Raw genomic sequence first — 27471 nt, 5'->3', positions numbered from 1 at the left:
TACACACCAATGCGTAATTCAACGCGATAATGTGATTGTACATTAATGAACAATCAAGGGAAAAATCAGAATATCTTGCTAATGATTGGACGCGTTTTGCATTTGGCCTCCAATGGAATGGCCTTGGGCACCAGAGTTCCCCGTCCTTCGGTCATGTCAACTTCCTCTTCTCCGATCCTTTCCCATTCAAAGCATTGAATCAACGAACCCAAAATCAAGTTCAAAGTTTTTTGTGCCATGGCTGCACCGGGACACGCTCTCCTCCCCAACCCAAAAGGCATTAGCTTGTTTGCGTCTATGGGACCATCCTCAAACCTCTCCGGCTTGAAGCTTGTTGGGTCAACCCACAGCTCCGGATCCCTATGTATGGTCCATGCATTCACCATTAACATGGTCTTACCTGGTACATCATACCCTCCCACCGTGCAATCTTCGTAGGAGAAATGAGGCAATAGCATTGGCGCTGGAGGATGCAATCGCAGAGTCTCAGTGATTATATTCTGAAGGTACTGCAATTTGCTTACATCCTCTTCCTTCATCAAACACTCTTCTCCGATCAGGGTGTCCAATTCAATCCTTGCTTTTTCCAACACTTCCGGATTGTTCAACAAATTCGACATGGCCCACTCTAATGCTATAGCGGAAGTCTCTGTTCCAGCCACAATCAACACCTGCAAAAAAGACTCTATAAACTACGAATTCTGCAAAAATCTAAGAGTTAGGAAAGTACCATTACAAGGCCTTTGATAATTTGGTCGGTGTAATACTCAGGCTGTGACTCCTGTAAATGCAGCATACGTCCTATCATGGTGTTTGAGTCTTGATCTTTGTTCCGATGTTCGTCAATGAGTCCTTGAAACAGGGCGTCCATCTTCTCTCCAACTTTTCGTAACTTCGTGTGGCTACGGTTAAAATCGAACCATCTGAAGACAGGCACAAAATCTCCGAGGTGCGATCCCAACCCGAACTGAGCCATTTCATTCATGAGGTCTCTGAACTTCTTAGCCTCCTCAGCGTTGGTCCCCTCGTATTCGGAGCCGTAGTAGCGTTTTCCACACACCATTCTCATGATTGTGTTGAATGTGAGATCCGCGAACATGGACCTTAACTCCACTCTCGTGAACTCTTCTTTGTTGGAGGCTCGAGCCAGATGTTGGAGCAGCTTCAGAGTCTCGTCGATTCGGATTCCCGAAAAGGAATTAAGACGATGAGATGAGAGGATCTCGAGGGAGCTGATACGTCGCAGGTTCCGCCAGTGGTCGCCGTAGGATGCTGCTAAAAGAATGGTGTTGTCGTAGCCGAGGAACTTGGTCTTGATAGAAGGGAAACGATTCGCGAATATGATGTCGTTTGTGGTGAAACATTCTTCGGCGGCGGATGCAGATGAAACGACGAGGACCGGCTGTGAGCCGAACCGGAAAGAGAAAATAGGTCCGTATTTTTGTGATAGGACGTGGAAGGTGCGGTGTACCGGCTGTTTCAGCTGGTGAAGGTTGCCTATTACCGGAAGAGAAGGTGGACTTGGTGGTGGGTTTTTTTGTCTTTTTCTGGAGAATAGTAATTTTATGCTTAAGAAGAAGATAAAAAGGAAGGAAATAATCTTGATAAGGTGCTCTTCCATGACCCCCGGCTTCTTTAGCAGAGTCTCTATCAGTGTCTGTGTGTATATATGCATATATAATTAAATCCTTTATTTAATTATTTTAATAATAAAGAAAAGGAAAGGTCGGGAAGATATAAATGGAAAGGTAGGCAAGATATAAATGGCAATCACCCACGGTCCTGAAAATAAAATTCGCCGAATTACGTCCAACTATTTTTAATGCTATCCGCGATTTTAAATTAAATTATTAAAATATATATTCAGATAATAAACAATTTTAAAATAAAACTAAAATAAAATTATACATTAAAATAATAATAATGATAATTTCATCTATTAAATAAATTTACATATATCAAATATAAATTTAAAAATTTAATTTTAAAAAATAAATTTAATTTCATATATTTAAATAAAAATATAAATATATAAAATCAAATGTTAAACAATTTTTCAATGATTAATATTTTATATAAAAAATGTATTATTTATCATTAAATTTTATTAAAAATACTAAAATAAAATTTACTAACGACTATTAACAAGTAATATCAAGTTAAATCCTATATAACATTACCCACTCTATGAACAAGTGAATAATTAAAAACTGTATTCCATTACTTTTAGATATCTTTAAATATATTTATTTATTATTCCTTACAAATTGAATTCATAAATATAAGTGTCTATTTTTTCTTCCCTAAGTATAAAATGTAAGCATCAATATATGGAGGGGTTGTTGGTCGACAACCATTTTGATGTTTCAAGTACATTGGTAACTCATTTTAATCATAATTAATTATATTGTTTCAAGGAGTCATAAATACTAACATGTTAAAAACTATATAATGAGAAATAATACGGAGAATTGTTATCCTCTTATGCTACAACAGATTCATATAATTTTTTGGAAAAATATTTACCTAATACGTATATATATATTTTAATCTTTAAAGAAGATTATATATATTTTTAAGATAATTATAGATAAGATTACGTAAACGATCACATGTCAATTTATTTCATTATATCTTCAATACCATATTTCGTACCCAGCCAAATCTTATCTTTCTCCTCCCTTAATTTACTTTTTCTTTATACATTTCTCATAGTAGCAATACAGAAGAGTTTTTTATTTATACACTAATATAAAAAATAAAGACGAGATAACTGATCAGGTTTAAAGAATTTAAAGGGATTTAAGTGAAAATAAGAAATTGTTTGTGAGGATTTGACGAGGCTTGCATTGCAGCTCCAAAGGAATGGCCTTCCGCACTATATTTCCTTCTCCTTCACTCAGCTCAACTTCTTCTTCGCCAATTCTCTTCCATTCAAAGCATTGAATCAATGAGCTTAAAGTTAAGCCCAAAGTTCTTTGGGCCATGGCTGCGCCAGGACACGCCCTTCTTCCCATCCCAAACGGGATCAGCTTGTGACCATTCACTGGCCCATTGTCAAACCTCTCGGGCTTAAAACTCGTTGGGTCAGCCCACAACTCCGGGTCTCTGTGTATGGCCCACGCATTCACCATTAACACGGTATTACGTGGCACGTCATAACCTCCCACGGTGCAGTCTTCCGAGGATAAATGAGGTATTAACATAGGGACCGGTGGATTCAACCGTAGAGTTTCTGATACTATATTCTGAAGGTAATGTAATTTGGGAATATCCGTTTCCTCCACCAAACGCGCTTCTCCAACGTGCTTTTCCAATTCAATCCTTGCTTTTTCCAACACCTCTGGATGGTTTGCCAAACGGGACATTGCCCACTCCAACGCTGCAGCAGAAGTCTCTGTTCCAGCCACAATTAACGCCTGCAAAACCCATAAAATATGCAGAAATGAGTCGTGAACTGTGTTAAAATGAAGTATACGTGAGATGTGGAAATCAACGACTCACCATAATAAGACCCTTGATGATTTGATCAGTGTAATACTCAGGCTGTGACTGCTGCGAGGAGAGTAGATGGTCTAGCATGGTGTCCGAACTTTCTTTCTTCTTCCGATGCTCATCTATCAGACCTTGAAAAAGCGCGTCTAGCTTCTCCCCGAACTTTCGTAACTTTTTGTCACCGCTAAAATTGAACAATCTGAAAAAAAGGCACAAAATCGCCGAGGTTGGATCCCAATCCGAACTGCGTCAATTCATCCATAACCTCTCTGAATTTCCCAGCCTCTTCGGCGTTGGTCTCATCGTGTTCTTCCACGCCGTAATAACGTTTTCCACACACCATTCTCATCACGGTGTTGAACGTTAGGTCTGCAAACAGTGGTCTTAGTTCCACTTTCGTGAAATCGTCTTTATTAGAAGCATCAGCAAGTTTTTGTAGCAGCCTGATGGTCTCGTCCTTTCGAATTCCCAGAAAGGAATTAAGGCGGTGATTGGAGAGGATCTCCAAGGTGCTGATGCGGCGTAGGTTGCGCCAGTGATCGCCGTAAGACGAGACTGTGATGAGGGTGTTGTTAAAGGCGAGATATTTGGTCTTTGTAGAGTTGAAACGATTTGCAAAGATGATATCATTTTTGGTGAAACATTCTTCCGCTGCAGATGCGGATGAAACTACAAGAACGGGTTGATACCCAAAGCGAAGAGCGAAGATAGGACCGTATTTTTGTGAGAGGGTGTGGAAGGCGCGATGAATTGGGTGTTTGACCATGTGGAGGTTACCTATCAGAGGAAGACAAGGTGGAGATGGTGCTGAGTTTTTCAACCCTTTTCTGAAGAACAACAGTTTCAAAGAGATGACAAAAATGAAAAAGAAAAACATGTTGACAAGATTGTCTTCCATGTTTAGCAAAGTTCGACGGAAGAGTGAATTCGATACAAATGTTATCGTTATCCCTATTCTTTATACACTCTTTTCGGTGTACTTTTCAAGCTATCAATACCTCACAATAGTCTTATTCAAATTTGCATGGTTGCAATAATATTCTAACTCAGAAAAGTAAACAAACAGGGCCATCAGAATAAGAAAAAAAATCCAGAAAATTATTTTTTTATACACCCAAATCACTTTTAGAAGTAATTTCGTTATTAAATACATTTGATCTTTTCACAGGTTTCTAGAAATACTTGTCCTTAGGTAATGTTTTGTGAAAAGTCGCAATAATATTATAGCTCCTTTCAATATTTCAACACTTTTTATAACTATGAAGGGAAAAGGAATGTGGTGTCAAAGGTGCACTATATTAAAAGTGAAACTGCGATTAATCAAAACACCAGAAATCTTATTACAGGGTGGACTACCAAATGGTTCATCCTAAAATTTCTCATTTTCTCTACATTATAAATGTATTTAGAAAAGAAAAATATGTTAAAAGGCTACTAATTCAACATGATAAATAATTTAAACATCCACAACAACTTAAATTTAGACAAATTTAGAAGATCTTGCTAACTATTGGACGTGCTTTGCATCGAGCCTCCAATGGAATTGCCTTGGCCACAATAGTTCCTCGTCCTTCAGTGAGGTCAATTTCTTCCTCACCAACTCTTTTCCATTCAAAGCATTGAATCAACAGGCCCAAAGTCAAGCCCATAGTTCTTTGGGCCATGCCAACACCAGGACATGCCCTCCTTCCCAACCCAAAAGGCATTAATTTGTGTGCAGCCACTGGGTCATTCTGAAACCTTTCGGGCTTGAAGCTTGTCGGGTCAGCCCACAGCTTCGGGTCCCTATGTATGGCCCACGCATTCACCATTAACATAGTGTTGCGTGGTACGTCATAACCTCCCACATTGCAATCTTCAGAGGATAAATGGGGCAAAAACATGGGCAGTGGTGGATGTAATCGTAGAGTCTCAGATATAACATTCTGAAGGTATGGTAATTTGGTAACGTCTGCTTCCTCTATAAAACGCTCTTCTCCAACTTCCGTGTCGATTTCAATTCTTAATTTCTCCAATATCTCTGGTTTGTTCAACAAATTAGACATTGCCCACTCTAATGCTACAGCGGAAGTCTCTGTTCCAGCCACATAAAATGCCTACCAAATTAAAAAACAACATTACTACATCATGTTCCAGAAAAATGAATCAACATAACATGGTACAAAGTAAATTAACAACGTACCATAATAAGTCCCTTGATGATCTGGTCAGTGTAATAGTCAGGTTGTGACTTCTGCGAGGAAAGCAAATGGTCGATCATGGTATTTGAACTTTCCTTCTTATTCCGATGCTCATCAATGAGTCCTTGGAAGAACGCATCTAGCTTCTCTCCAACCTTTCGTAACTTTTTGTGACTCCGAAAAATTCTGAAAAGTGGCACAAAATCTCCGAGGTTGGACCCCAACCCAAATTGCGATATCTCATCCATGAGCTCTCTGAACTTCTTAGCCTCCTCAGCGGTGGTGCCGTCGTGTTCCTCACCGTAGTAGCGTTTTCCACACACCATTCTGATGACTATGTTGAACGTGAGTTCTGCAAACATGGGTCTCAGCTCTACTTTCGCTGATTCTTCTTTACCAGAGATTCTAACCATCTTTCGAAGCAACTTCATAGTCTCGTCCTTTCGTACTCCCAAAAACGAGTTAAGACGGTGATTAGAGAGGATTTCTAGGGAGCTGATACGACGCAAGTTGCGCCAGTGGTCGCCGTACGATGATGCCGTGATGATGGTGTTGTTGAAGCCAAGATACTTGGAAGTGCTAGAGCGAAAACGATTCGCGAAAACGATGTCGTTTTTTGTGAAACATTCTTCCGCCGCAGATGCTGATGAAACGACGAGGATGGGTTGAGATCCGAACCGGAGAGAGAGGATAGGACCGTATTTCTGTGAGAGGCCGTGCAAGGCGCGGTGCACTGGCTGTTTTTTCAGCTGATATAGGTTGCCGATTATTGGAAGAGACGGTGGAGACGGTGGTGGGTTTTTCAACCTTCTGGAAAACAACAGTTTCAAAGTGATGACAAAAATGAAAAGGTAAAGGAGGTTGATAAGGTTGTATTCCATGTTTAACAAATTTCGAAGAATCGGTTAATTCGATACAAATCTTGCGGCCATTCCAAGTCTTTATACACTCTTTTCAGTATACTTTTCAAAATTTCAATCCCTCAAGGAATTGTTTAAGATGGGAAGATGTTGGAAGATTTTGAGAGCAGAAAAGACTTGTATTGAATGTTTCTAAGATTTTTTTTCTTGGTTATAAATGATATAACCATCCCAATGTCATCTTTTTAACCTAGTTGTCTGTTCATCTAACGGTTATAATTTATTTTCTAAAATTTTTTAAAATACTTTTATAATTTTAAATTTATATAAAAACATTTTATAAATAAACATCTTTAGATATTTCTGTAGATTATTCTAGAATTTTTCTAGATAGAATTTTCTAGAATGTTATTTGGATCTTTTCTATAATGTTATTTGGGCCTTTGCTGGATAATGTTATTTGAATTTGAGTATTTCATCTTACACCTTCAACATCTCATCTTACATCTTCAAAAATTCCATTTTTAATCTTCTGACATCCTGCACCTCCAACTTTTTTAAAAATTTCATTTTTAACTTTTTTCTCTTTCTTATTAAAGACATTTTAATAACTATCTTTTTATTTTCTTCTCTTTCTTATCAAAGACACTCTACACCATCTTAAAATTAATTCTAATTTAATTTAAAATTTAAATATTATTTAATATAATTTTTATTAATATTATTTTTAATATTATTTTTATTTAGTTATTATTATTTTTATTTTTTAATAAAACTATTATAAAAATATAAATTATATTTTAATAATTATTAAAATATAAAAATATAATAAATAATGCTATAATTTTTAGTTAAAATAAATATTGATTAAATTTTAAATAAAAAACAAAACTGATTTTTGATAACAAGTTTTTAAAAAATTTTGTTTTTATTTACAATTTAATAATTGTTTAATTTATTTTAATATTTTAATATAATTTAATATATTTGAATGTATTAAGTCAAATTTTATATTATTATTATTATTTTATTTTTATTTTTATTTTATTATTTTATTTTTATTTTTTTAATATAGTTATTATTATAATAGAAATCATATTTTAACAATTATTAAAATATAAAATTATATTAAATAATATTTAAATTTTAAATTAAATTATAATTAATTTTAAGGTGATGTAGAGTGTAAGAGAAGAAAATAAAAAGATAGTTATTAAAATGTCTTTAATAAGAAAGAGAAGAAAGTTAAAAATAAAATTTTTAAAAAAATTGGAGGTGCAGGATGTCAGAAGGTTAAAAATGGAATTTTTGGAGGTGCAGGATGAGATGTTGGAGGTGTAGGATGAAACACTCTTTGAATTTTTATCTTTTACGTCCAATTTATAAAATCAATTTATATTCCAACAACATTAACGTTTGGGTGTTGCTCTCTGCACCACCACACCTTTCTTCCTCCACCTCCCCAATTTTTTTTAATTCCAATTATATCCTCAGATTAAAATTTTTTACTTTTACTATTTTAATTTATTTCAAATCTAGTTCTCCTACTTTACTCCCTGCACCCAATCTTTCCATATCTCATTTTCGTTTAACAATTTGTCTTTCGTTTTACTCTGCAACCCCATTTGTCTTCTCCATTTCACTTCTCCTTCTCCTTCGTTTCTTTCTTCTTCATTTTCCTTACATTATTAAAATACATTAAAAATATATTCAAAAATAATAAATCAAAACATTTAAATTAAATTATTAAAATATTTCCAAAATAAAAAATAAACTAATAAAACAAACCCTAAAATAAAAAACGTCACCTTTAAATGGAGGTGACATCCTTCAACGGATGTCGACATCCGTTTTACCGTTGAAGGATGTTGACATCCGTTGAAGGATGTTGACATCCGGTTGAAGGATGTCACCTCCAAGGTTGCGTTTTTTATTTTAGGGTTTTATTTGAAGGTTTATTCGAATACGCACCTGGAGGAAGCAACACACGCATTGCACCACTCCACACACTGCACCACGAGAGCGACACTGCACCACGAGAGGGAGACTGCTTGATAATTCTTTCCACCACCACCCACCTTTGCAACTTGTAGTATCTCATAACGACGAAAGAAAGAGAGGAAAAAATATAATGTTAAAATGAAAGAAAAGTATTTTACTCATGTACGGGAAACTAAAATAAGTTATTAGTGGAATAGGTTGTGAATGGGTAAAATTAAAAAATAATAACCCTAAAAATAAAATTTTACTTAGGGACAAAAATAGTAAATGGAAAGTGGAGGGAGAAAGATGTGGTGGTAGAGGGAACAACACCCTTAACGTTTTCTTCCTTTTAACTATCGAAAAAATTACTTGAGGGTTACTCCCTACACCACCAAACATTAAATTAATAAAAAATACATATAATTAAGTAAACATTTATTTGAGACTATTTATAATGTTAAATTAAAAAATAATATAATTATAATCAAAATATTATTATTTCACGTATTAGTCATTTTCCTTGGGTCAAGTATCACTGCTATTTAATTATATCACACAAGAATCAAGACATCTTAAAAATATATATGGATATATTGCAAGTCAAAAAAGTAATATTAAAATATCAGCGACACGTTTCTTTGGCATATATGTTACTTGTTATTAATTTTTTTTTTCAAATTTACAAAATCATGCTTATTCTATAAATTCAATATATATAAAGTATGTTAAAGAGTTGTTCACGAACTGAGTAAAATAGTAGTACTAGATTTTAAATATAGTTTAGTCTAAACATATATATTTTTAATTTTTGGAAAAATATTTGTAATCGTTTTAATTTCCAGCTTTTATTAATTTAAAACTGAGGATAAAAGATATTAATAAGTATAAGTAAGTTGATAAAATATTTCAAATATATATAATGATACTTTTACACATAGCTTAATTAAATAATATAATTATTATTTATTTGAAAAGTTATATATTATTTTTCTTCTTATCCCATAATTTAATATTAATTTTTTATTTTTATTTAAAATAAATACATTTACTTACCTTTTATGATTTATTTTCTTCATATCAATTTTGATACTATAAGCTTATATTTTCTTTTCTATTAAACTTAAGCTATTTTTTAAAGTAAAACAATTGCATCTTTAGTCTTATGAGGAGATGAATTTTTATAAAATACTTGTTTTTACAAGAACTTATACATTTAGTGACACATCTTTCTTTTTACTGTCTTTATTTTCTTAGTCTTCTCTTCTTTTTAGTATAATTATAATTTTTTTATACTTTTGGTCTTGTTAAACTGGTGTTAATATTTAAAAAGGAACTTTAACATTTAAATCAGACTTATAATATGTATTAATATTATATAGTTGTATTAGTATAATCTGGTTTAGCTTATATGAGTTATATACTTTTTTTATTTGATTTTGTAATATTTTCGAAGAAATTTATTCACAAGGTATTAGAATAGTCGTGGTGGCACATGATAAAAGATGCTGACATTTTGAAATTTCAACTCGAGAGAATTCAAGTCCTAAAAGGTGCGCAGGGTTATGAAATGTTGGTGAGAATGTAAGAATAATCTCGAACGCTCGAGAGATTGCATGCAATAGGCTTTTGCCACGTGGAAAATTGACAGAAAAATTGCAGTCAAATTGAGTGGTTTTCAACGTTCTTCTGGAATGAAGCTTTCAATTGATTTCAAAGTTTATTGTAAAGAAGAAAGACACTTCACAAAAAGGATGGATGAGATTACAAACTCTGCAGTTCAAATAAATTCAGCCGTGTGTTAGAAATTGGAGTATTTTTTCTGCACCACCCCATATTTTTTCCTGAATCATTTCACAATTTTATAATATATTTTCACATTTTAAAAAATAATATTTTTAAACAAATTTTAAAATCGATTAAAAATAAAATTCAATAGATTTTAAAATTCATGAAAGAAAAAGTATTTTATCGGATTTTAAAGTTCGTTAATTTTTTTTTCAAAAACTTCAATAAATTTTTAAATTATTAAAATATTTTTCAAAAGTTTTAATAAATTTTAAAATTTGTTGAAATTTGTTGAAATCTGTTGAAATTTTTCTTTTAATAAATTTCGAAATTTATGAAGGAAAAGAAGTGTGGTGTAGAATTTTTTGAAATGCAATAGATAGTTTTAGGAATTAAAAAAAATGTGAGAATAGAGAGAGAAATGTAAGAGGTACAAGAAGAAACAGTCTAAAAATTGTGATAGTATTGGGCCAGATCTATGCAGAGAGAGTGTTACTCCCTCCACTCTATCTTCTCCTTACACCTCTCCAATTTTTTCCAAATTTCAATCTTACCCTTTTTACTTTTACTTTTATCTATTTTACTTTTATTTTTATCTATTTTACTTTTTATATTTTAAAACTCTAATTCCCTTTCACTTTCACTCTTTCTCTCTCTCGCAAGCCTGCACCCCCTACCCCTCCACCCCACTTTCACTTTCTCCATTAACATCATTCTCCATTTCTAGTTTTTCTTCATTCTTTATTCTCGTGGTGCGTTGGTGATTCATGACGGTTCGTGGCGGTGATGGTTCAATCAGATGGTGGTTCGTGCATAACGGAAGTCAGATATTTGTTTGACCTTGAACAGATACCGATTTGGATATGAACATCCGTTTTGGATTCTTACCCACTTACACCACTCACACTACAGTTCATATGGACAAATGTAAGGGATTTGACAAAAAGTAAATCTCATTTTTTACATGCGAGACACTGTACATTTGAAATTGGAGAATCCAACATAATTTTTTCACTTACTTGTGTAGGTGGACGAGCCATCAAAATATGGTATGGTTGTGATGGAATAGAAATTTAGTGCATTTCAAGGATTTGGGAATTTTACTACAGAGGGAACTGCTTTTGGCTTCTCAAATTCATATTAGCAGCTGAGTGGTAGTAGGTTGTCAACTACTGTTACCCCCAAACAATTTCCAAGCAGGAGGAAACCCTTTCGGTCTGAAGTTTTTGTCTTCTTGCACCCTTTTTTAGTCATGCATCAATGTTTTGCACCCTGTACAAATATAGTTGAAGTTTCTATCATTTGTCGATCAAAACGAAACACATATGGAGAGATTTATGGTCGGTTACCACACGCCCGTGGTTCAAATTAAAATATTTGCGCTTGGCCTTGTAAATTTGTTTTTGTTACAGGAACGATGAAGGCAAAGTCTGCCTCTAGAGATAAAGGTGATCCTAATGTTATTTTTTGTATTTTCTTGTATTATTTTGTAATCACATCATTTTTGTAAGGTCATTCTATTCGTTGAGGTATGTGAAATCTCCCTGTTAAATAATTTTCAAGTTTGAGTTCTATGCCTATCCGTTTATTGAATTTTTCATACGTGATTGTGGTTGATTTTTTTCCTTTTCCATTATGCTGCATAAGTGTTACATTATCGCTACAGTACATAATCTTAAATTTTATGCTTGATCACTTATTTAGTAATGGCTTAATACCCTATATTGTCCCCAGTTTCGCTCGAAAATGTCAAATTAGTCCATCCTTTAAAAAATGCGTCAATTACGTCCTCACTTAATAAAATTTGCACCAATTAAATCCCTTTCGTTAAATCCGTACAAACGGCGTTAATTATCTTGATGCAAAATAATTAACACCGTTTGTACGGATTTAACGGAAGAGATTTCATTGATGCAGATTTTATTAAGTGAGAACGTAATTGACGCATTTTTAAAAGGATGGACTAATTTGACATTTTCGAGCGAAACTGGGGACAAAATAGGGTATTAAGCCTTTAGTAATTGGTCTATATATAAAAAGTGACTTTGATAAAAATGAATGGAAAATAAAAAGTAAAATAGGTAAAGATAAAAGTAAAAAGGGTAAGATTGGAGTTTAGAAAAAATGGGGAGGTGTAGGAAGAAAATGGGATGGTGGAAGGGTAACACTCATCTAGAGAAAAACCCAAAATTTTCTTCGCTACTACTTCCTGCACCCCTCTTTATTCTTTCAGGTTCCCTTTAGCAAACTAAGCCCAAAACTCATAGGAAGTGTATCGTCTAATTGAAGCGAGATATTTCAACAAGTAATATCCAATGTGATATCTAAAATATAACTAAAACAAACTATGAGTTGACACAAACTTATAAGTCACTACCAGATTTGACTCTAGTTAGCTAAAATATGTTAAGACATTTAAAATAAAAAACATTAAATAAATAATTGTTTAAAGAAATAAACGAATAAATAAATATGATTTCTTTTGAAGCCTTTTCACATCAAGAGATAAAAAAGCATATACACAATTAGGTATAATACCAATTTTGGTCATAATTTTGGTTGGAAATATTTGAAATGGTCCCAATTTTTTGTTGCTATTCAATGTTGTAGTAAAGAACGTAATATATGTTCATTTTAGTCCTTTTTACAGACGACATTTAAATCGTTAGCGACCAGATGTCCAAATGTTCAATAAATGACACATCACCCTTGACACGTCATCATCATCTCCTACCTCTATAAACCCTAATTTCCCCTACACAGAAACCCTAGCCACCACCTAACCCTAACCGTCACGACCAACCACCATCTTCGCACCTCCATCATCTTCTTCACCACCGAAGCCCTAATTGTTGAAAATGTATTTCTGATTAGGGTCTCAGCTCGCTAGACCACCATCTTTGCGCATCATCTTCCTCGCGCTTCCAAAACCTTAGGCCGCCACCACCGTTGCACAACAAAGCTCATTTCAGGTCGTCGACGCCGTAACAATCGTGCCACTCAACGCGAGAACCTGCAACCACCACATCTCCATCCGCGACGTCATCCATCGCTGCCGCTACTACTACCACTCTCCCTTCTTCAACGCGCCACCGCGGCACACACCTCCATCATCCTCGCCAACCCCAAACTTGCAAACTACAAGAACCAGAAATCCGTCGCGGTACACACCTTCATCACCTCCACCGTTCGGTAGCCTCACCCCTTCAGCCGTTTGGTTCCCTTCTTCTTCTCCCTCACTGCTCGGCCTCTTCCTGTCTTTCAACTCACAATGCCACAAAAGACTCCACATAAGCCAATACATGACATTTCACTCTGTAATTGCACATTTGGACATCTGGCCGTTAACGATTTAAAAGGCGTTTGCAAAAAGGACCAAATTGAACACAAATCACATTATTTAGGACTACATTAAACAACAACAAAAAATTGGGACCATTTCGAATATTTCCAACCAAAATAGGTATTATACCTACACAATTATTATGAACAATCGATATCAGTCCAAGAAAACATCCTTACTTTATTTAGTTTTAGGAAATTTTGCTCAAGCAATTTATAAAATAAAAAATAAAAATGCTCTACAAGAAATAGTAAGAATTATATCACATTTACAAAAAGCAAAATCACAAATACAACTCGAAATTGTACTAGATGACCCCAGACGACCCCAGACAAACACACAGGACGGACGACACCTGTTAATACACCTAGATTGGACGATCGTGACAGGTAGGTTTCCGAATTCATTAATTACATACCCATGACCAAAACTATAAATACAGGTCAAAGGTAAATGATAGACAGATTCATTAATTACACATTAATTGTAACACTTATATAACCGATCAGACTCTTAGTGACTTAGGCTACCCTCCCAGGCGAACAGAACGAACAAACTTTGAACAATGAAGGAATGAACTTCACGAAGAAGGAACGGGGAAACAAGAAACGTGCATACTCAAGTGACTCGACCCAATAACAAATATTTTCAGCACAAGAAACTAATTACCTGTAGAGAAAAGAAGAAAGAGGTTAACTTTTCACGTCACATTTAGTTATTTCTAAATGACAAAATATAAAAGGAATTGATATAGAAGGATTGCTAAGAGATAAACGTTTGATTCTTTAATCATATTTCTTCTGATTACATGTTGGTTCTCTAGTCCAAGTGGAGTATATTTTTTTTTTCTTTATTGGAACATTTCTGCTTTGTATATATGTAGAAAACCTTTTCATCTTTTTTTTTATCTCTTCTAGCGTAGACATAATTATTTTTTTTTCACACTATTTTCTATCTATAATATACATTTATTACAAATATTATATATTTCCACCATTTCCCATGTACTTATTTTATTTTCATTGAATTATATATATATATATATATATATATATATATATATATATATATATATATATATTCTACATTATAAAATGCAAACTAAAAAAAATATACATTTTTAGAAGTGTACCAGGGAGAGCCGGGCGCCGTACGAAGGACGCCCGTGAGGCGACGGGCGCCGCCCAAAGGACGCCCATGTCACACCCGCCACAGACGAATGCTCGACCGCCCAAGTCTTGGCCGCCCAAGTAGGTACGGATTGAACCTAAACCGTACAAACTCTCCTACACCAGCTAATGTCCGGCGTCGCACGTATGGACACCCACTAATGAGGTCGTCCGACCATCCCGGTGCCTACGCCGACCACCTGGGTAGAACCTCTGTCTCTAAGAGAAACTTTGAAGAACTCACAAGGAATTCCATCACCACGAGACAGCGCCGCACTCTCCATGCTCACAAAAACTGTTCTACAGGATGACGCCGAGAGAAGAACGTTTGGTATCATGAAGTGCCGGGCGACCGCATAGAAGATCGTCCGCCCAACGAAGTGCCGGGCGACCGCATAGAAGATCGTCCGCCTAACGAAGTGCCGAGCGACCGCATAGAAGATCGTCCGCCCAACGAAGTGCCGGGCGACCGCGTAGAGGATCGTCCGCCCAATGTAGTGCCCGAGTCGTCCATAGGAAAGACGAACGCCCGTATCACTTGGGCGGACGCCCATATCACACTGACCGGCCAAATCACTAATCATTGTGGCTCAAGTAAATTGACCTGGTTTAGAGGTAAGTAGAAATTAGGAGCTATTGGGCTGATTGGGCCGTGATTAACCTTTCACTAATCCCAAAGCCCATAGCGAAAACTATAAATACAGGTTCACGGTGAGTGGTAGATAGGTTACATTGAATGCACATTTATTGCTATCCCTTGAGAAAAGCCATTGCTCTGAAACTGACTTTGGCATCGGAGAATCTTTTGTAGGTCTCCACCCCTCCGGATCGAGAAGAAAGTCAAAGCTTGGGAAGAAGATCCGCCGCTGAGACAAGATCGAAGGAGAACTGGAAGGTTTAGAACCGCACAGCCCTACACATCCGAAACATTTTGGCGCCCACCGTGGGGCCGTGTGATTTAAAAAACCCAATGGTGACCACGAGAAACATGAGCATGGACGATCCCGTTGAGATGATGCGCGTGCTACAACAAAAAATGGACGAGATGCAGCAACGTCACGAAGAAGAGATGGCGGCCGTAAAGGCCGACTGTGAAGCCCGGATAGCCCGGGAGATTGGGCGGATGGACGGGGGAGAGCGAGTGAAGGATAAAGGAAAGGGGTGGAAGGAGAACGCCCGCCCCCAGATACCGAGGGCGATAAGACTTGGAGGCCTTCCGGATCGGAGGTAGAAGAAAGCAAGGTTAAATCGGTGCATGCGGAGAGCGCTGCCGAGGACGGGCGGATGGTAGTCAAGTCGGAGCCTTCATCCACTTTATTGCTTCCATTCACCCAGAACATAATGAACGTCCAAATCTCGGAGCAATTCATGGCTCCGCAGTTCAAAATGTATAACGGGACGACAGATCCGGCGTCCCATATCCAGACGTTCTCGAACGCCATGGCGTTCCGAACGGGCAATGACGCCATTTGGTGCCGAGCGTTCTCGCTCTCACTAGAGGAAGAAGCTTTGGAATGGTTTAACACCCTCCCCCCCAATTCAATAGAAAACTTTACCGGCTTAAAGCAACTATTCATTAAACAATTTGCGGCCAGTAGTACCCAAGACCTGACCGTATTCGAATTGATGACTCTCAAACAGGGGAAGGACGAAGCGCTGCGATCATTCATGGACCGGTATCAGAAGACGGTCCGGCGCGTGAAAAGCCTGACCCCAGAGCTTGCCCTTCACTACATCCTGCCGGCTCTAAAGCCGGGACCGTTTAAGGATAGCGTCTGCAGGCGAGCGCCCAAAACGATGGAAGAGTTGAGGGAACGGGCTGCAGATGAGATAAGGGTGGAGGAGATGAAGCTCTCCTACAAAAAAGAAAATCAAGAAGCCAGGGAAGCAAGGACGGACGGTAATAAGCCCGGCTCTTCGACGGGAAAAACGTCCGGTCCTAGGCCCCGGGAGCAGAGAAAGGGGCCCCGTTTCCCACAGTATACACCTCTAAATGCCTCGAGGGAGAAAATTCTCCGAGAGGCCCTGAGTGCGGAATTGATACCAGAGCGGGAAGCGAACCCGACTCTGAAGAATGCTGATTGGAGCAAACACTGTGCGTACTATAAAAATATGGGTCATACCACCGAGGATTGCTGGACCCTCCGGGATAAGATAGAAGAGCTCATCCGGGCGGGAAAGCTTAAAAAATACGTCCGCAATGAGCACCCACCACAATCAACCGGTCGGCCTACTCAGAGGCCGCCCTATCGAAAAGATAAGCCGAGCACGAGGGCGGAGCGACCCCGCTCAGAGAGGCGACCAAGCCGAAGCCGAAGCCGCAGCAGGGAACGCCCCTTGAGAGGGCATATCAATACCATTTCTGGAGGATTCGCGGGGGGAGGGTCATCCTCCTCCGCTCGTAAACGCCATGTCCGAGCCCTCCAGTCCGTGCATTTAGTGGACAAGCCTCGCCGCTCCATGCCACCCATTACCTTTTCGGACGAGGACTTTCACGCCCCTGATCCTGACCAGGACGACCCGATGGTCATAACGGCAGAGATAGCGCGGTATGGGATCAGTAAGGTTCTGGTTGACCAAGGAAGCTCAGTCAACATCCTCTATTGGAAGACCTTCCTGCAGATGGATATCTCGGAGGACCTCATCGTCCCTTATGATGGGCAGATAGTGGGCTTCGCGGGAGAAAGGGTCGACACTAGGGGATACGTGGAATTGAGAACAAGGTTGGGAACCGGACGCTCCAGCGAGGAGAAGAGGGTCCGGTACCTGCTGATAGAGGCCAACACGTCGTACAACGTGCTACTCGGAAGACCGTGCCTAAACGCGTTTGGGGCAATTGTCTCTACCCCTCACCTCGCAATGAAGTATCCCTCCGAAAAAGGATCTATTTGCACGGTTCGGGCGGACCAGAAGACGGCCCGGGAATGCTACGCGGCGGGGTTGAAACTGAACGCTCGGCCTGAGAAAAGAAGGGCGGCCGGCTCCGAGGTTGCCATGGCAGACCTCGACCCGAGGACGAATACCGAGGACCGGCTGGAGCCCATTGGAGAAACCCAACCCATCCTGATAGGAAGGGAACCCGCTCAGACCACCCTCATCGCCAGGGAGCTGAACCCTGAAGTGGAAAAGGAGCTAAGGGCACTACTATGGAAGAACCGGGATCTATTTGCGTGGACGGCAGCGGATATGCCGGGCATCCATCCCGCGGTGATGTGCAACAAGCTCTCCCTTTTCCAGAACGCCCGCCCAGTCGCACAGAAAAAGAGAAGAATGGGCGAGGAAAAACGGCAAGCTGTCGAGGAGGAAGTAGGAAAGCTGAAGAAAGCTGGTTTTGTTCGGGAAGTCACGTACACCACGTGGCTGGCTAACGTGGTCATGGTAAAAAAGGCCAATGGAAAGTGGCGGATGTGCACAGACTACACGGACCTGAACAAAGCCTGCCCGAAAGATTCGCACCCCCTACCCAGTATAGACGCCCTGGTGGACGGCGCTTCTGGTCATCGGGTCCTAAGCTTTCTAGATGCATATTCCGGGTACAACCAGATACCCATGTACGGGCCGGACGTCGAGAAGACGGCGTTCATAACGGAGAAGTCCAACTTCTGTTACGAAGTCATGCCGTTCGGTCTGAAGAATGCCGGGGCGACGTATCAACGCCTGATGGACAGGATTTTCCGAGACCAGATAGGCCGGTGCATGGACGTCTACGTCGACGACATGGTCGTCCGGTCCGCGGAAGGAGAGGGACACATCAGAGACCTTGAGGAGGTGTTTCGACAAGTAAGGAAGTTCGGCATGCGCCTAAATCCCGCCAAATGTACATTTGGGGTAGCTGCTGGAAAGTTCTTGGGCTTCATGTTAACATCCCGGGGAATCGAGGCCAACCCGGACAAATGCGAAGCGATATTACAGATGCCAAGTCCGACAACCCTGAAAGAGATCCAAAGACTGGTCGGACGCCTCACCGCTTTGTCCCGCTTTATACCCAACCTGGCGGATAGGCTGAGGCCGGTCCTCCGGAAATTGAAGAAAGGGGCCGGCCCGACCTGGGACGACGAGTGCGAACAAGCGTTTCAGGACGTAAAAACAATCCTTGTTAACCCGCCGGTCATGAATCGCCCAGTCCCAGGAGGAGATCTGCACATCTTCCTTGGAGTGTCAGAGACGGCCATTAGTGCCGTGTTAATGCAAGAACGGCCTCAGCCGAGGTTAATTTATTTTGTGAGTCGCACGCTCCTCGACGCCGAAACCCGATACCAACGGGTGGAAAAGGTGGCCTTAGCTTTGCTGCACGCCTCCTGAAGGCTCCGGCCTTACTTCCAAAGCCATCAGGTGATAGTCAGGACCGATTTCCCCATCTCCAAGATCCTAAGGAAGCCGGACTTGGCCGGACGGATGGTCGCTTGGGCGGTTGAGCTTTCAGAGTTCGGTTTGCGGTATGAGCCGAGAGGATCGGTCAAGGGCCAACACTTAGCAGATTTCGCGGCCGAGTTACCCCCGTCCGGCCAGGACGAGTGGAGTTTGTATGTGGACGGAGCGTCCGGTCGATCGGTCAGCGGGGCCGACATCGTACTCGAGGGCCCCAACGGATTCCTACTGGAGCATTCCTTGATCTTCAAATTCAAGGTATCCAACAATCAGGCCGAGTATGAGGCCTTAGTGGCCGGCCTCGAACTGGCGAAAGACATGGGAGCCAGAAGAATCACCTGCCGGACGGACTCAGAGCTGGTGGTGGGTCAGATGAATGGCAACTTCCAAGTTCGAGAGGAGCGTCTATTAAGATACTTCCAGCGAGCAACGGACCTCGCAAGAGCATTTGATAAGTTGGACATACAGCACATTCCCAGGGAACAAAACACACGGGCGGACGTACTGTCCAAGCTTAGTTCGGGAAAGGAGAAGGGGCAATTAACCACTGTCGTGCGACAAGTTCTACTCCAGCCTTCAGTTGAATGTTCCGCGGTGTCTGACGGAGGAAAAGATTGGAGAGCAGAAATCCGAGAAATCATGACCCGCCAAGATGAAGGGCGGACGGTAGGACCAAGAGAGGCTAAGAAGGCCGCCCGATATCTTGAGGTGGGTGACGACCTGTATCGCAGAGGATTCTCCTCCCCTCTCCTTAAATGCTTGGGAGAGGCAGAGGCACTTTACGTTATGGACGAACTCCATAATGGCATTTGCGGTCTTCACACAGGATGGCGAGCGTTAAAAGCCCGGATACTGAGAGCCGGATACTACTGGCCTACTGTGGAAGCCGACACAAAAATGTTCGTCCAAAAATGCGTTCGCTGCCAAGAGCATTCCAACAGCTCCCACCTACCTCCACACGCTCTCCACTCAATGACATCCCCGTGGCCGTTCGCCCAATGGGGTATGGATATCGTTGGACCGTTCCCATTAGGACAGGCGCAGAAGAAATTCCTCCTGGTGGCGGTGGATTACTTCACGAAATGGGTAGAAGCCGAGCCCCTGGCAACCATTACAGCCGCCCAAGTCCAGAAGTTTTGCTGGAAATTGGTATGTCGTTTCGGCCTCCCTCGGTCGATCATCACTGATAACGGCCGACAGTTCATTGACAAGAAACTGGCCGAATTCTTCAAAGGGCTGGGGATTAGGGACGTCACCAGCTCGGTCGAGCACCCCCAGACGAATAGGCAAGCGGAAGCAATGAATAAGACCATAGTCTCGGAGCTTAAACGGCGCCTAGGAGAAAAGAAGGGAGCGTGGGTGGACGAGTTACCCGAGGTCCTATGGGCATACAGATGCACGCCCCATGGAACCACTGGTGAAACACCTTTCAACTTAACCTATGGCACTGACGCCATGTTACCAGTCGAACTGGGGGAGCCGTCCCTTAGGCGTCAAGTCGATGACCTGAACCTCAACGACCAAGAGCTGAGGATCGAATTGGACTCCCTAGATGAACGACGAGACCGGGCCGCATTGAGGGCCGAAGCCTGCAAGCGCATGGTTGAAAGAAAGTACAACTCCAAGGTCCGGCCAAGAAGCTTCCAGGAGGGGGATCTAGTATGGAGAAAAGCAGGGGACGCCCGCCGAAACCCAGCCCACGGAAAGTTTGCAGCAAAGTGGGAAGGGCCGTTCCGCGTAGGGGAGACCCTGGGAAACGGGGCTTACAGGCTACAACGCATGAACGGACATCCGATCCCCAACACCTGGAACGCCACGCACTTAAAGTTTTACTTCAGTTAATGAATCGATGTATTACACCCCCATGATTAATGAATCAAGATGTCCATTTTTCTCCTATGAGACTAACTTCATTTTGTAGATTTCTAAAAGAATGTTCCAAAGAGAACTACTCTCAGCTTGGCCGGGCATCAAAGCGAAGGGCCGCCCATCCCAGTAAGACCAAGCTGGTGAAAAAGAGTGTTCCAAAGAGAACTACTCTCAGCTTGGCCGGGCATCAAAGCGAAGGGCCGCCCATCCCAGTAAGACCAAGCTGGTGAAAAAGAGTGTTCCAAAGAGAACTACTCTTAGCTTGGCCGGGCATCAAAGCGAAGGGTCGCCCATCCCAGTAAGACCAAGCTGGTGAAAAAGAGTGTTCCAAAGAGAACTACTCTCAGCTTGGCTGGGCATCAAAGCGAAGGGCCGCCCATCCCAGTAAGACCAAGCTGGTGAAAAAGAGTGTTCCAAAGAGAACTACTCTCAGCTTGGCCGGGCATCAAAGCGAAGGGCCGCCCATCCCAGTAAGACCAAGCTGGTGAAAAAGAGTGTTCCAAAGAGAACTACTCTCAGCTTGGCCGGGCATCAAAGCGAAGGGCCGCCCATCCCAGTAAGACCAAGCTGGTGAAAAAGAGTGTTCCAAAGAGAACTACTCTCAGCTTGGCCGGGCATCAAAGCGAAGGGCCGCCCATTCCAGTAAGACCAAGCTGGTGAAAAAGAGTGTTCCAAAGAGAACTACTCTCAGCTTGGCCGGGCATCAAAGCGAAGGGCCGCCCATCCCAGTAAGACCAAGCTGGTGAAAAAGAGTGTCCCAAAGAGAACTACTCTCAGCTTGGCCGGGCATCAAAGCAAAGGGCCGCCCATCCGGGAAAAGCAAGAGCAATCCCCACCCCGGCCGGCCCATTATTAAAACTCGACAACTGTGTATTAATCATTTGCGCATAAAGGCGCCAAGATTTACAAAAAGACCGCCCGGTCAACATCTGGACAACCCCAAACGTTGGACGGACTGTCGAAAGATACACGTCCAAAAAATTCAAAGAGAAATCCTAATTCTTGCCCCCGCCGGCGGCCTCCGCAGTCGGCTCGTTCTCCTCGGCGGCATTCAAATCCACAAGGACGCCGTTAAAAACGTCCTTCTCTATATCCACGCCAAGAGCAAAGGGATCCTGGACGCCCGCCAGAAGAGTCACTTGACGAAGGGCTTTGTTGAAGCCCTCCTCATGTTCAAACAAGATGGTGGACTCCAACTCGGCAATTTGCTCCTTGGCCTTAGCCACTTCAAGAGTGAGCTCCTCATTAGCCTTAGCCCGGCACGATTCGGCCTCCTTTACGCGGGTTACCTCCGCCTCCAGCAGATCGATTTTCTGGCGACTCTCTTCCGCCAAGCGCTCCTGCTCGATACGGGCGGCTGCCAACCTTTCGGCGGACTCCCTTTTGGCTTTCTCTAGGTCGGCCTCCAGCTGCTCGATCCTCTTATCATATTCATCTTGGTTGAGGACCATCTCTTCCAAAGTCACCTGAAGGGAGGCTGCGTTTTTCTTCTCCCTGTCAAGCTCGGCCCGGACCTCCGCCACTCCAGGGCGGTCAGCAAAGTTCCTCAGATACCACGCTAGAGCGGACGTCCGGGTAGACATCTCTAGCATGGCGTTGGTTAGCTCCAGCTCGGAGAGGGGTTCAATGAGCGCCCGTTGAGAAGAGCTCATGTGGAATTTTGTCCGGTCGCTCATGCTGAAATCCGGGCTGAAAACGCCGCCGGGTTCTGGGACGGCCAATACCCTCTCCCGATCCTTCTCTTTGCCCTTGTCCTTCCGGGCCTTCTTTGAAGCTGACCGAGACGAAGAACCCTCTTTGTCTTTGCGTCCCTCAGCAGTAGGATCTTTTCTCTTGCGAGTAGGATCCGCGGAAGTCATGGCCGCCCCAGAGGTTGGACCTACCTGAACGGCCGCCAATTCAGGTGGGAGGCTAGAACCCGAAACCTTCACGCCTGAACCCCCGGCCTTATCAGTGGGGGGACCCGTCCAGTTGAAGCACCGGCAGGAGGCGGGCGCGGCACTTTTGGAACACTGGTTGGCCGGGCGGTTGACGAGCTGGCCCCGGATTTCTTTCTGATGGTGAGGAAGTTGGATTTGCGGGGGCCCGGAGTCGTCATTAGTTCTGCAAAAAACAAAGAAATTCAGAAAAATTAACGCCAGTATGCGAAAAACGAGCACACCTAATGTGACAAGACCGTACCGAACGCCTTTGGTCCACAATCCTCAAGACTAAGGCATTCAACTAAGTGACGGGCGGAGATCCGGCGGGGGAGGGTGTTAATGGTACGCACGGCCTCTAGGTCGCGTGCTGTCAAATCCCCGATAGAATTCGCCCTTATGCGCCGAGGGTCCCTCGTCCAATAGAAGGGGAACAGCGGCCTCCCTGCACCATCGGAAAATTCGTGGAGGCCGGCTTTGTCAACGATTATTTTAAAATAATGTTGCTTAAAATTTTTGAAGGAGTCGGAGAAGGGGCGGAAAAGGGTCATGTCCTGCACCGACCTAAACGATACCCAACCGCCAGAAGGAGAAGGGCGGACTGCGAAATAATAAAAGAAGACCGGGATGGTGGGAGTGACACCTACTGCCAAACACATCGCCATGAACGCCTGCACAGCCGCCCATGAATTGGGATGCAGCTGCGTGGGAGCCACATTAACTTCTCGAAGAACGGCCGTTTGAAATTCAGTAAAGGGCACCCGGATAAAAAGGTGGGTGAAGAAGGTCACGTACATGAAGAAGAAATCATATGGACTAGACCGCCCATCATGAAAGACCCTTTCGTTTAATAAAGTCACCCCGGCACGAATTAACTTCGAATCCTCCACATCCCGGACGATATGGGTATGGCGGACTCTCCATTCTAACTTCTTGCGATAAGCGTAGCAGGAAGCATACCGGCTGGGAACGACGGGTGCCAACTCAGATACCACCGTCCCTTGACCATCCGGCTCGAAGGGCGACCCGACTACGCGAATACCGCCTTTAAGCAGGAACAGTGCCACGCCGTGGAAGATACGATCGTTGGTCAAGACCGGTGACTCAGGGCCCCCCCCGGAAGACCCAACCGCCTCCTCCAAAAAATAAGAAGAAACCGAGCTAGGAGAATCGCCGCTGTCGCCTCGCGCAGACCCCTCCCGGACTCCGCCCGACGACCCAGAACCTGACTCGATGGACACAGATGCCATTTATTACCTGAGGGAAAAAGAATCTTGAGCTCTTGAGTAATGAAGATAAGTGAAAATGACATCGTCTAATCCGCTATTTATAGGAAAAAGTTAGTAACCGTTGGGTGTATCCTGGCCGTCTAGATTTAGCACGACCAACGCTCCGGATTTGGCGACGCTTGACCTTCCGTCAATGGGAACGCGCCACGTGTTTTCCCGCCTAAAATCCAAATTCAAAAAGCCCACTGGATAAAGCCCAATTGCGGGTTCCTGACCCAAAGCGCGCCGTATCCAAAATCCTACGTTCACTAGGACTTGGGGGGCTTGTGTACCAGGGAGAGCCGGGCGCCGTACGAAGGACGCCCGTGAGGCGACGGGCGCCGCCCAAAGGACGCCCATGTCACACCCGCCACAGACGAATGCTCGACCGCCCAAGTCTTGGCCGCCCAAGTAGGTACGGATTGAACCTAGACCGTACAAACTCTCCTACACCAGCTAATGTCCGGCGTCGCACGTATGGACGCCCACTAATGAGGTCGTCTGACCATCCCGGTGCCTACGCCGACCACCTGGGTAGAACCTCTGTCTCTAAGAGAAACTTTGAAGAACTCACAAGGAATTCCATCACCACGAGACAGCGCCGCACTCTCCATGCTCACAAAAACTGTTCTACAGGATGACGCCGAGAGAAGAACGTTTGGTATCATGAAGTGCCGGGCGACCGCATAGAAGATCGTCCGCCCAACGAAGTGCCGGGCGACCGCATAGAAGATCGTCCGCCCAACGAAGTGCCGGGCGACCGCATAGAAGATCGTCCGCCCAACGAAGTGCCGGGCGACCGCGTAGAGGATCGTCCGCCCAATGTAGTGCCCGAGTCGTCCATAGGAAAGACGAACGCCCGTATCACTTGGGCGGACGCCCATATCACACTGACCGGCCAAATCACTAATCACTGTGGCTCAAGTAAATTGACCTGGTTTAGAGGTAAGTAGAAATTAGGAGCTATTGGGCTGATTGGGCCGTGATTAACCTTTCACTAATCCCAAAGCCCATAGCGAAAACTATAAATACAGGTTCACGGTGAGTGGTAGATATGTTACATTGAATGCACATTTATTGCTATCCCTTGAGAAAAGCCATTGCTCTGAAACTGACTTTGGCATCGGAGAATCTTTTGTAGGTCTCCACCCCTCCGGATCGAGAAGAAAGTCAAAGCTTGGGAAGAAGATCCGCCGCTGAGACAAGATCGAAGGAGAACTGGAAGGTTTAGAACCGCACAACCCTACACATCCGAAACAAAAAGATTTATAAATAATAGTACAATTTTGAAAGGACAGGTACTGACGGTTTTTTTTTTTCAAATTATTACAATGTATACTTTACTGCCACTTATCTTTTTAAGATAATATGCAATTTTGGAAGGAGTATAAGATACAAATAGAAAAATGTAGCCCTTTATATATATATATATATATATATATATATATATATTTAACTTTTCAAAATGATATTGGCAATGTTTATATTTTCCTGAATTTGCAAAATAAAAATAATCACGAGGTATTTAACTCAAACAAAATAACAATCAAGTTAAACCTATGTCACTTCAAGTGCTTTTCCTTTATCGGTTCTTGATTCTTGGACGTTATTGTCTTAAGTTGTTTATTTTAGTATTTATGAGTAATAAATGTTTTTGAATTCAATTCATATTTATGTAATGTTAGATCGTTGTGGGTATAAAGAGAATAATACGAGTTGGTTCGCCCTGTTTGTAAAAAGTGGATTGAGTTGGTTCATCCTGTATTCAATTAATACACGGATATATCATATTTGATTTTCTTAATTTATTAAGTAAATTAACGTATAATATAGTTAGTGTACTTCTTATAAAGTTTTAATTATATGTAAAGTTATTTAATTTTACATAATAATTATTTATTACTCTCTCTAAAAATTGATATTATTTTGAAGTTGAATTATTCTATGATGCTGCAATTTATTTAAAGAAAATTATTCAATAATACTGAGACTCCATAGAAATAAATATAATTTTTTACATAATAAAATTTGCATACATCCGTGATATCATGGATGTTGTTTCGACTGGATCCGGGTGGACCCTGTTAAAACACACTAACTTACTGTTGAAGACGGACGGGCGGACGACGAAGATGCACGGACCGAGCGAACGTCCTGCTGAATCCCACGAACCGAAGGAAGCGGCACTGGCGGGCGGCACAAAGATGGACGAGCGCTACTCCTCGCTCCAAACCGGGCGGACGTCCTCCAATCCAGACGCTCGCTCTCTGTTCCTTGCCGGGCGGACGTCCTCCTGCTCCAGACGCTCACTCTCTGCTCCGAGTTGGGCGGGCGTCCTCCCTCTCCTAGCGCTGCTCCACACTCCCAGTTGGGGAGGGGCTGGGTACCTGCTAAAGGCACTCCGACGCTCAAGTCAGTAATATGACAGAGCGATTGTGATGCGTGTATGCATCGTTATTCAAGTTGGTCTAGAGTTCATACCTGAGACCTTTATTTATAGTGAGTTGTAATGGGCTTTTACTTTTTGGGGGCCTGGGAACGGCCCAATAATACCTTAATCTTCATTTAAGGACTTTAATGTGTCATTAGCATTTAACCGTGTAATCAGCAAAGTGCGTCGGTTGGGAATGATGGTCGGTCAGGGATGTTACCCTCCTGGGCGAACGTCCCATCTTGGGCGAACGTCCCATTTTGGGCGGATGTTCTACTTTGGGCGAACGTTCCACATTGGGCGGACGTTCTACTTCGGGCGAACGTTCCACATTGGGCGAACGTTCCACATTGGGCGGACGTTCTACTTTGGGCGGACGTTCTACTTCGGGCGAACGTTCCACATTGGGCGGACGTTCTACTGTGGGCGAACGTTCCACATTGGGCGGACGTTCTACTTCGGGCGAACGTTCCACATTGGGCGGACGTTCTACTTCGGGCGAACGTTCCACATTGGGCGGACGTTCTACTTCGGGCGAACGTTCCACATTGGGCGGACGTTCTACTTCGGGCGAACGTTCTACTTCGGGCGAACGTTCCACATTGGGCGGACGTTCTACTGTGGGCGGACGTTCTACTGTGGGCGGACGTTCTACTGTGGGCGGACGTTCTACTGTGGGCGGACGTTCTACTTCGGGCGAACGTTCCACATCGGGCGAACGTTCCACTTCGGGCGAACGTTCCACTTCGGGCGAACGTTCCACTTCGGGCGAACGTTCCACATTGGGCGGACGTTCCACTT

General features: G+C 42.4%; 2 protein-coding genes and 1 pseudogene across 3 annotated transcripts; all 3 read right to left on the bottom strand.

Moving 5' to 3' along the window:
• Positions 1 to 17: 17 nt before the first annotated feature.
• On the bottom strand, positions 18 to 1639 carry LOC108334554 (cytochrome P450 81E8). 2 transcript variants are annotated; one of them, XM_017570390.2, is made up of 2 exons: positions 731 to 1639; positions 18 to 671 (listed from the first exon to the last, which is right to left on the bottom strand). In XM_017570390.2, exons 1-2 carry the CDS (start codon positions 1619 to 1621, stop codon positions 66 to 68), a joined length of 1497 nt encoding a protein of 498 aa, XP_017425879.1. In that variant the 5' UTR covers positions 1622 to 1639; the 3' UTR covers positions 18 to 65. The 2 variants fall into 2 exon arrangements, with proteins under 2 accessions (XP_017425879.1, XP_017425880.1); XM_017570391.2 differs by having other exon boundaries at positions 737 to 1639.
• Positions 1640 to 2605: 966 nt separating this feature from the next.
• On the bottom strand, positions 2606 to 4641 carry LOC108335439 (cytochrome P450 81E8-like; annotated as a pseudogene).
• A 131-nt stretch (positions 4642 to 4772) lies between these two features.
• LOC108335141 (cytochrome P450 81E8) lies at positions 4773 to 6751 on the bottom strand. Its single transcript, XM_017571083.2, has 2 exons — positions 5678 to 6751; positions 4773 to 5591 (listed from the first exon to the last, which is right to left on the bottom strand). Exons 1-2 carry the CDS (start codon positions 6554 to 6556, stop codon positions 4986 to 4988), a joined length of 1485 nt encoding a protein of 494 aa, XP_017426572.1. The 5' UTR covers positions 6557 to 6751; the 3' UTR covers positions 4773 to 4985.
• Positions 6752 to 27471: the final 20720 nt, after the last annotated feature.

Source organism: Vigna angularis, chromosome 10 (genome assembly GCF_016808095.1).
Source record: "Vigna angularis cultivar LongXiaoDou No.4 chromosome 10, ASM1680809v1, whole genome shotgun sequence".
NCBI lineage: Eukaryota > Viridiplantae > Streptophyta > Magnoliopsida > Fabales > Fabaceae > Vigna > Vigna angularis.
The sequence above is the reverse complement of the archived record's forward strand: the minus strand, read 5'-3'. Positions and strand labels throughout refer to the sequence as shown.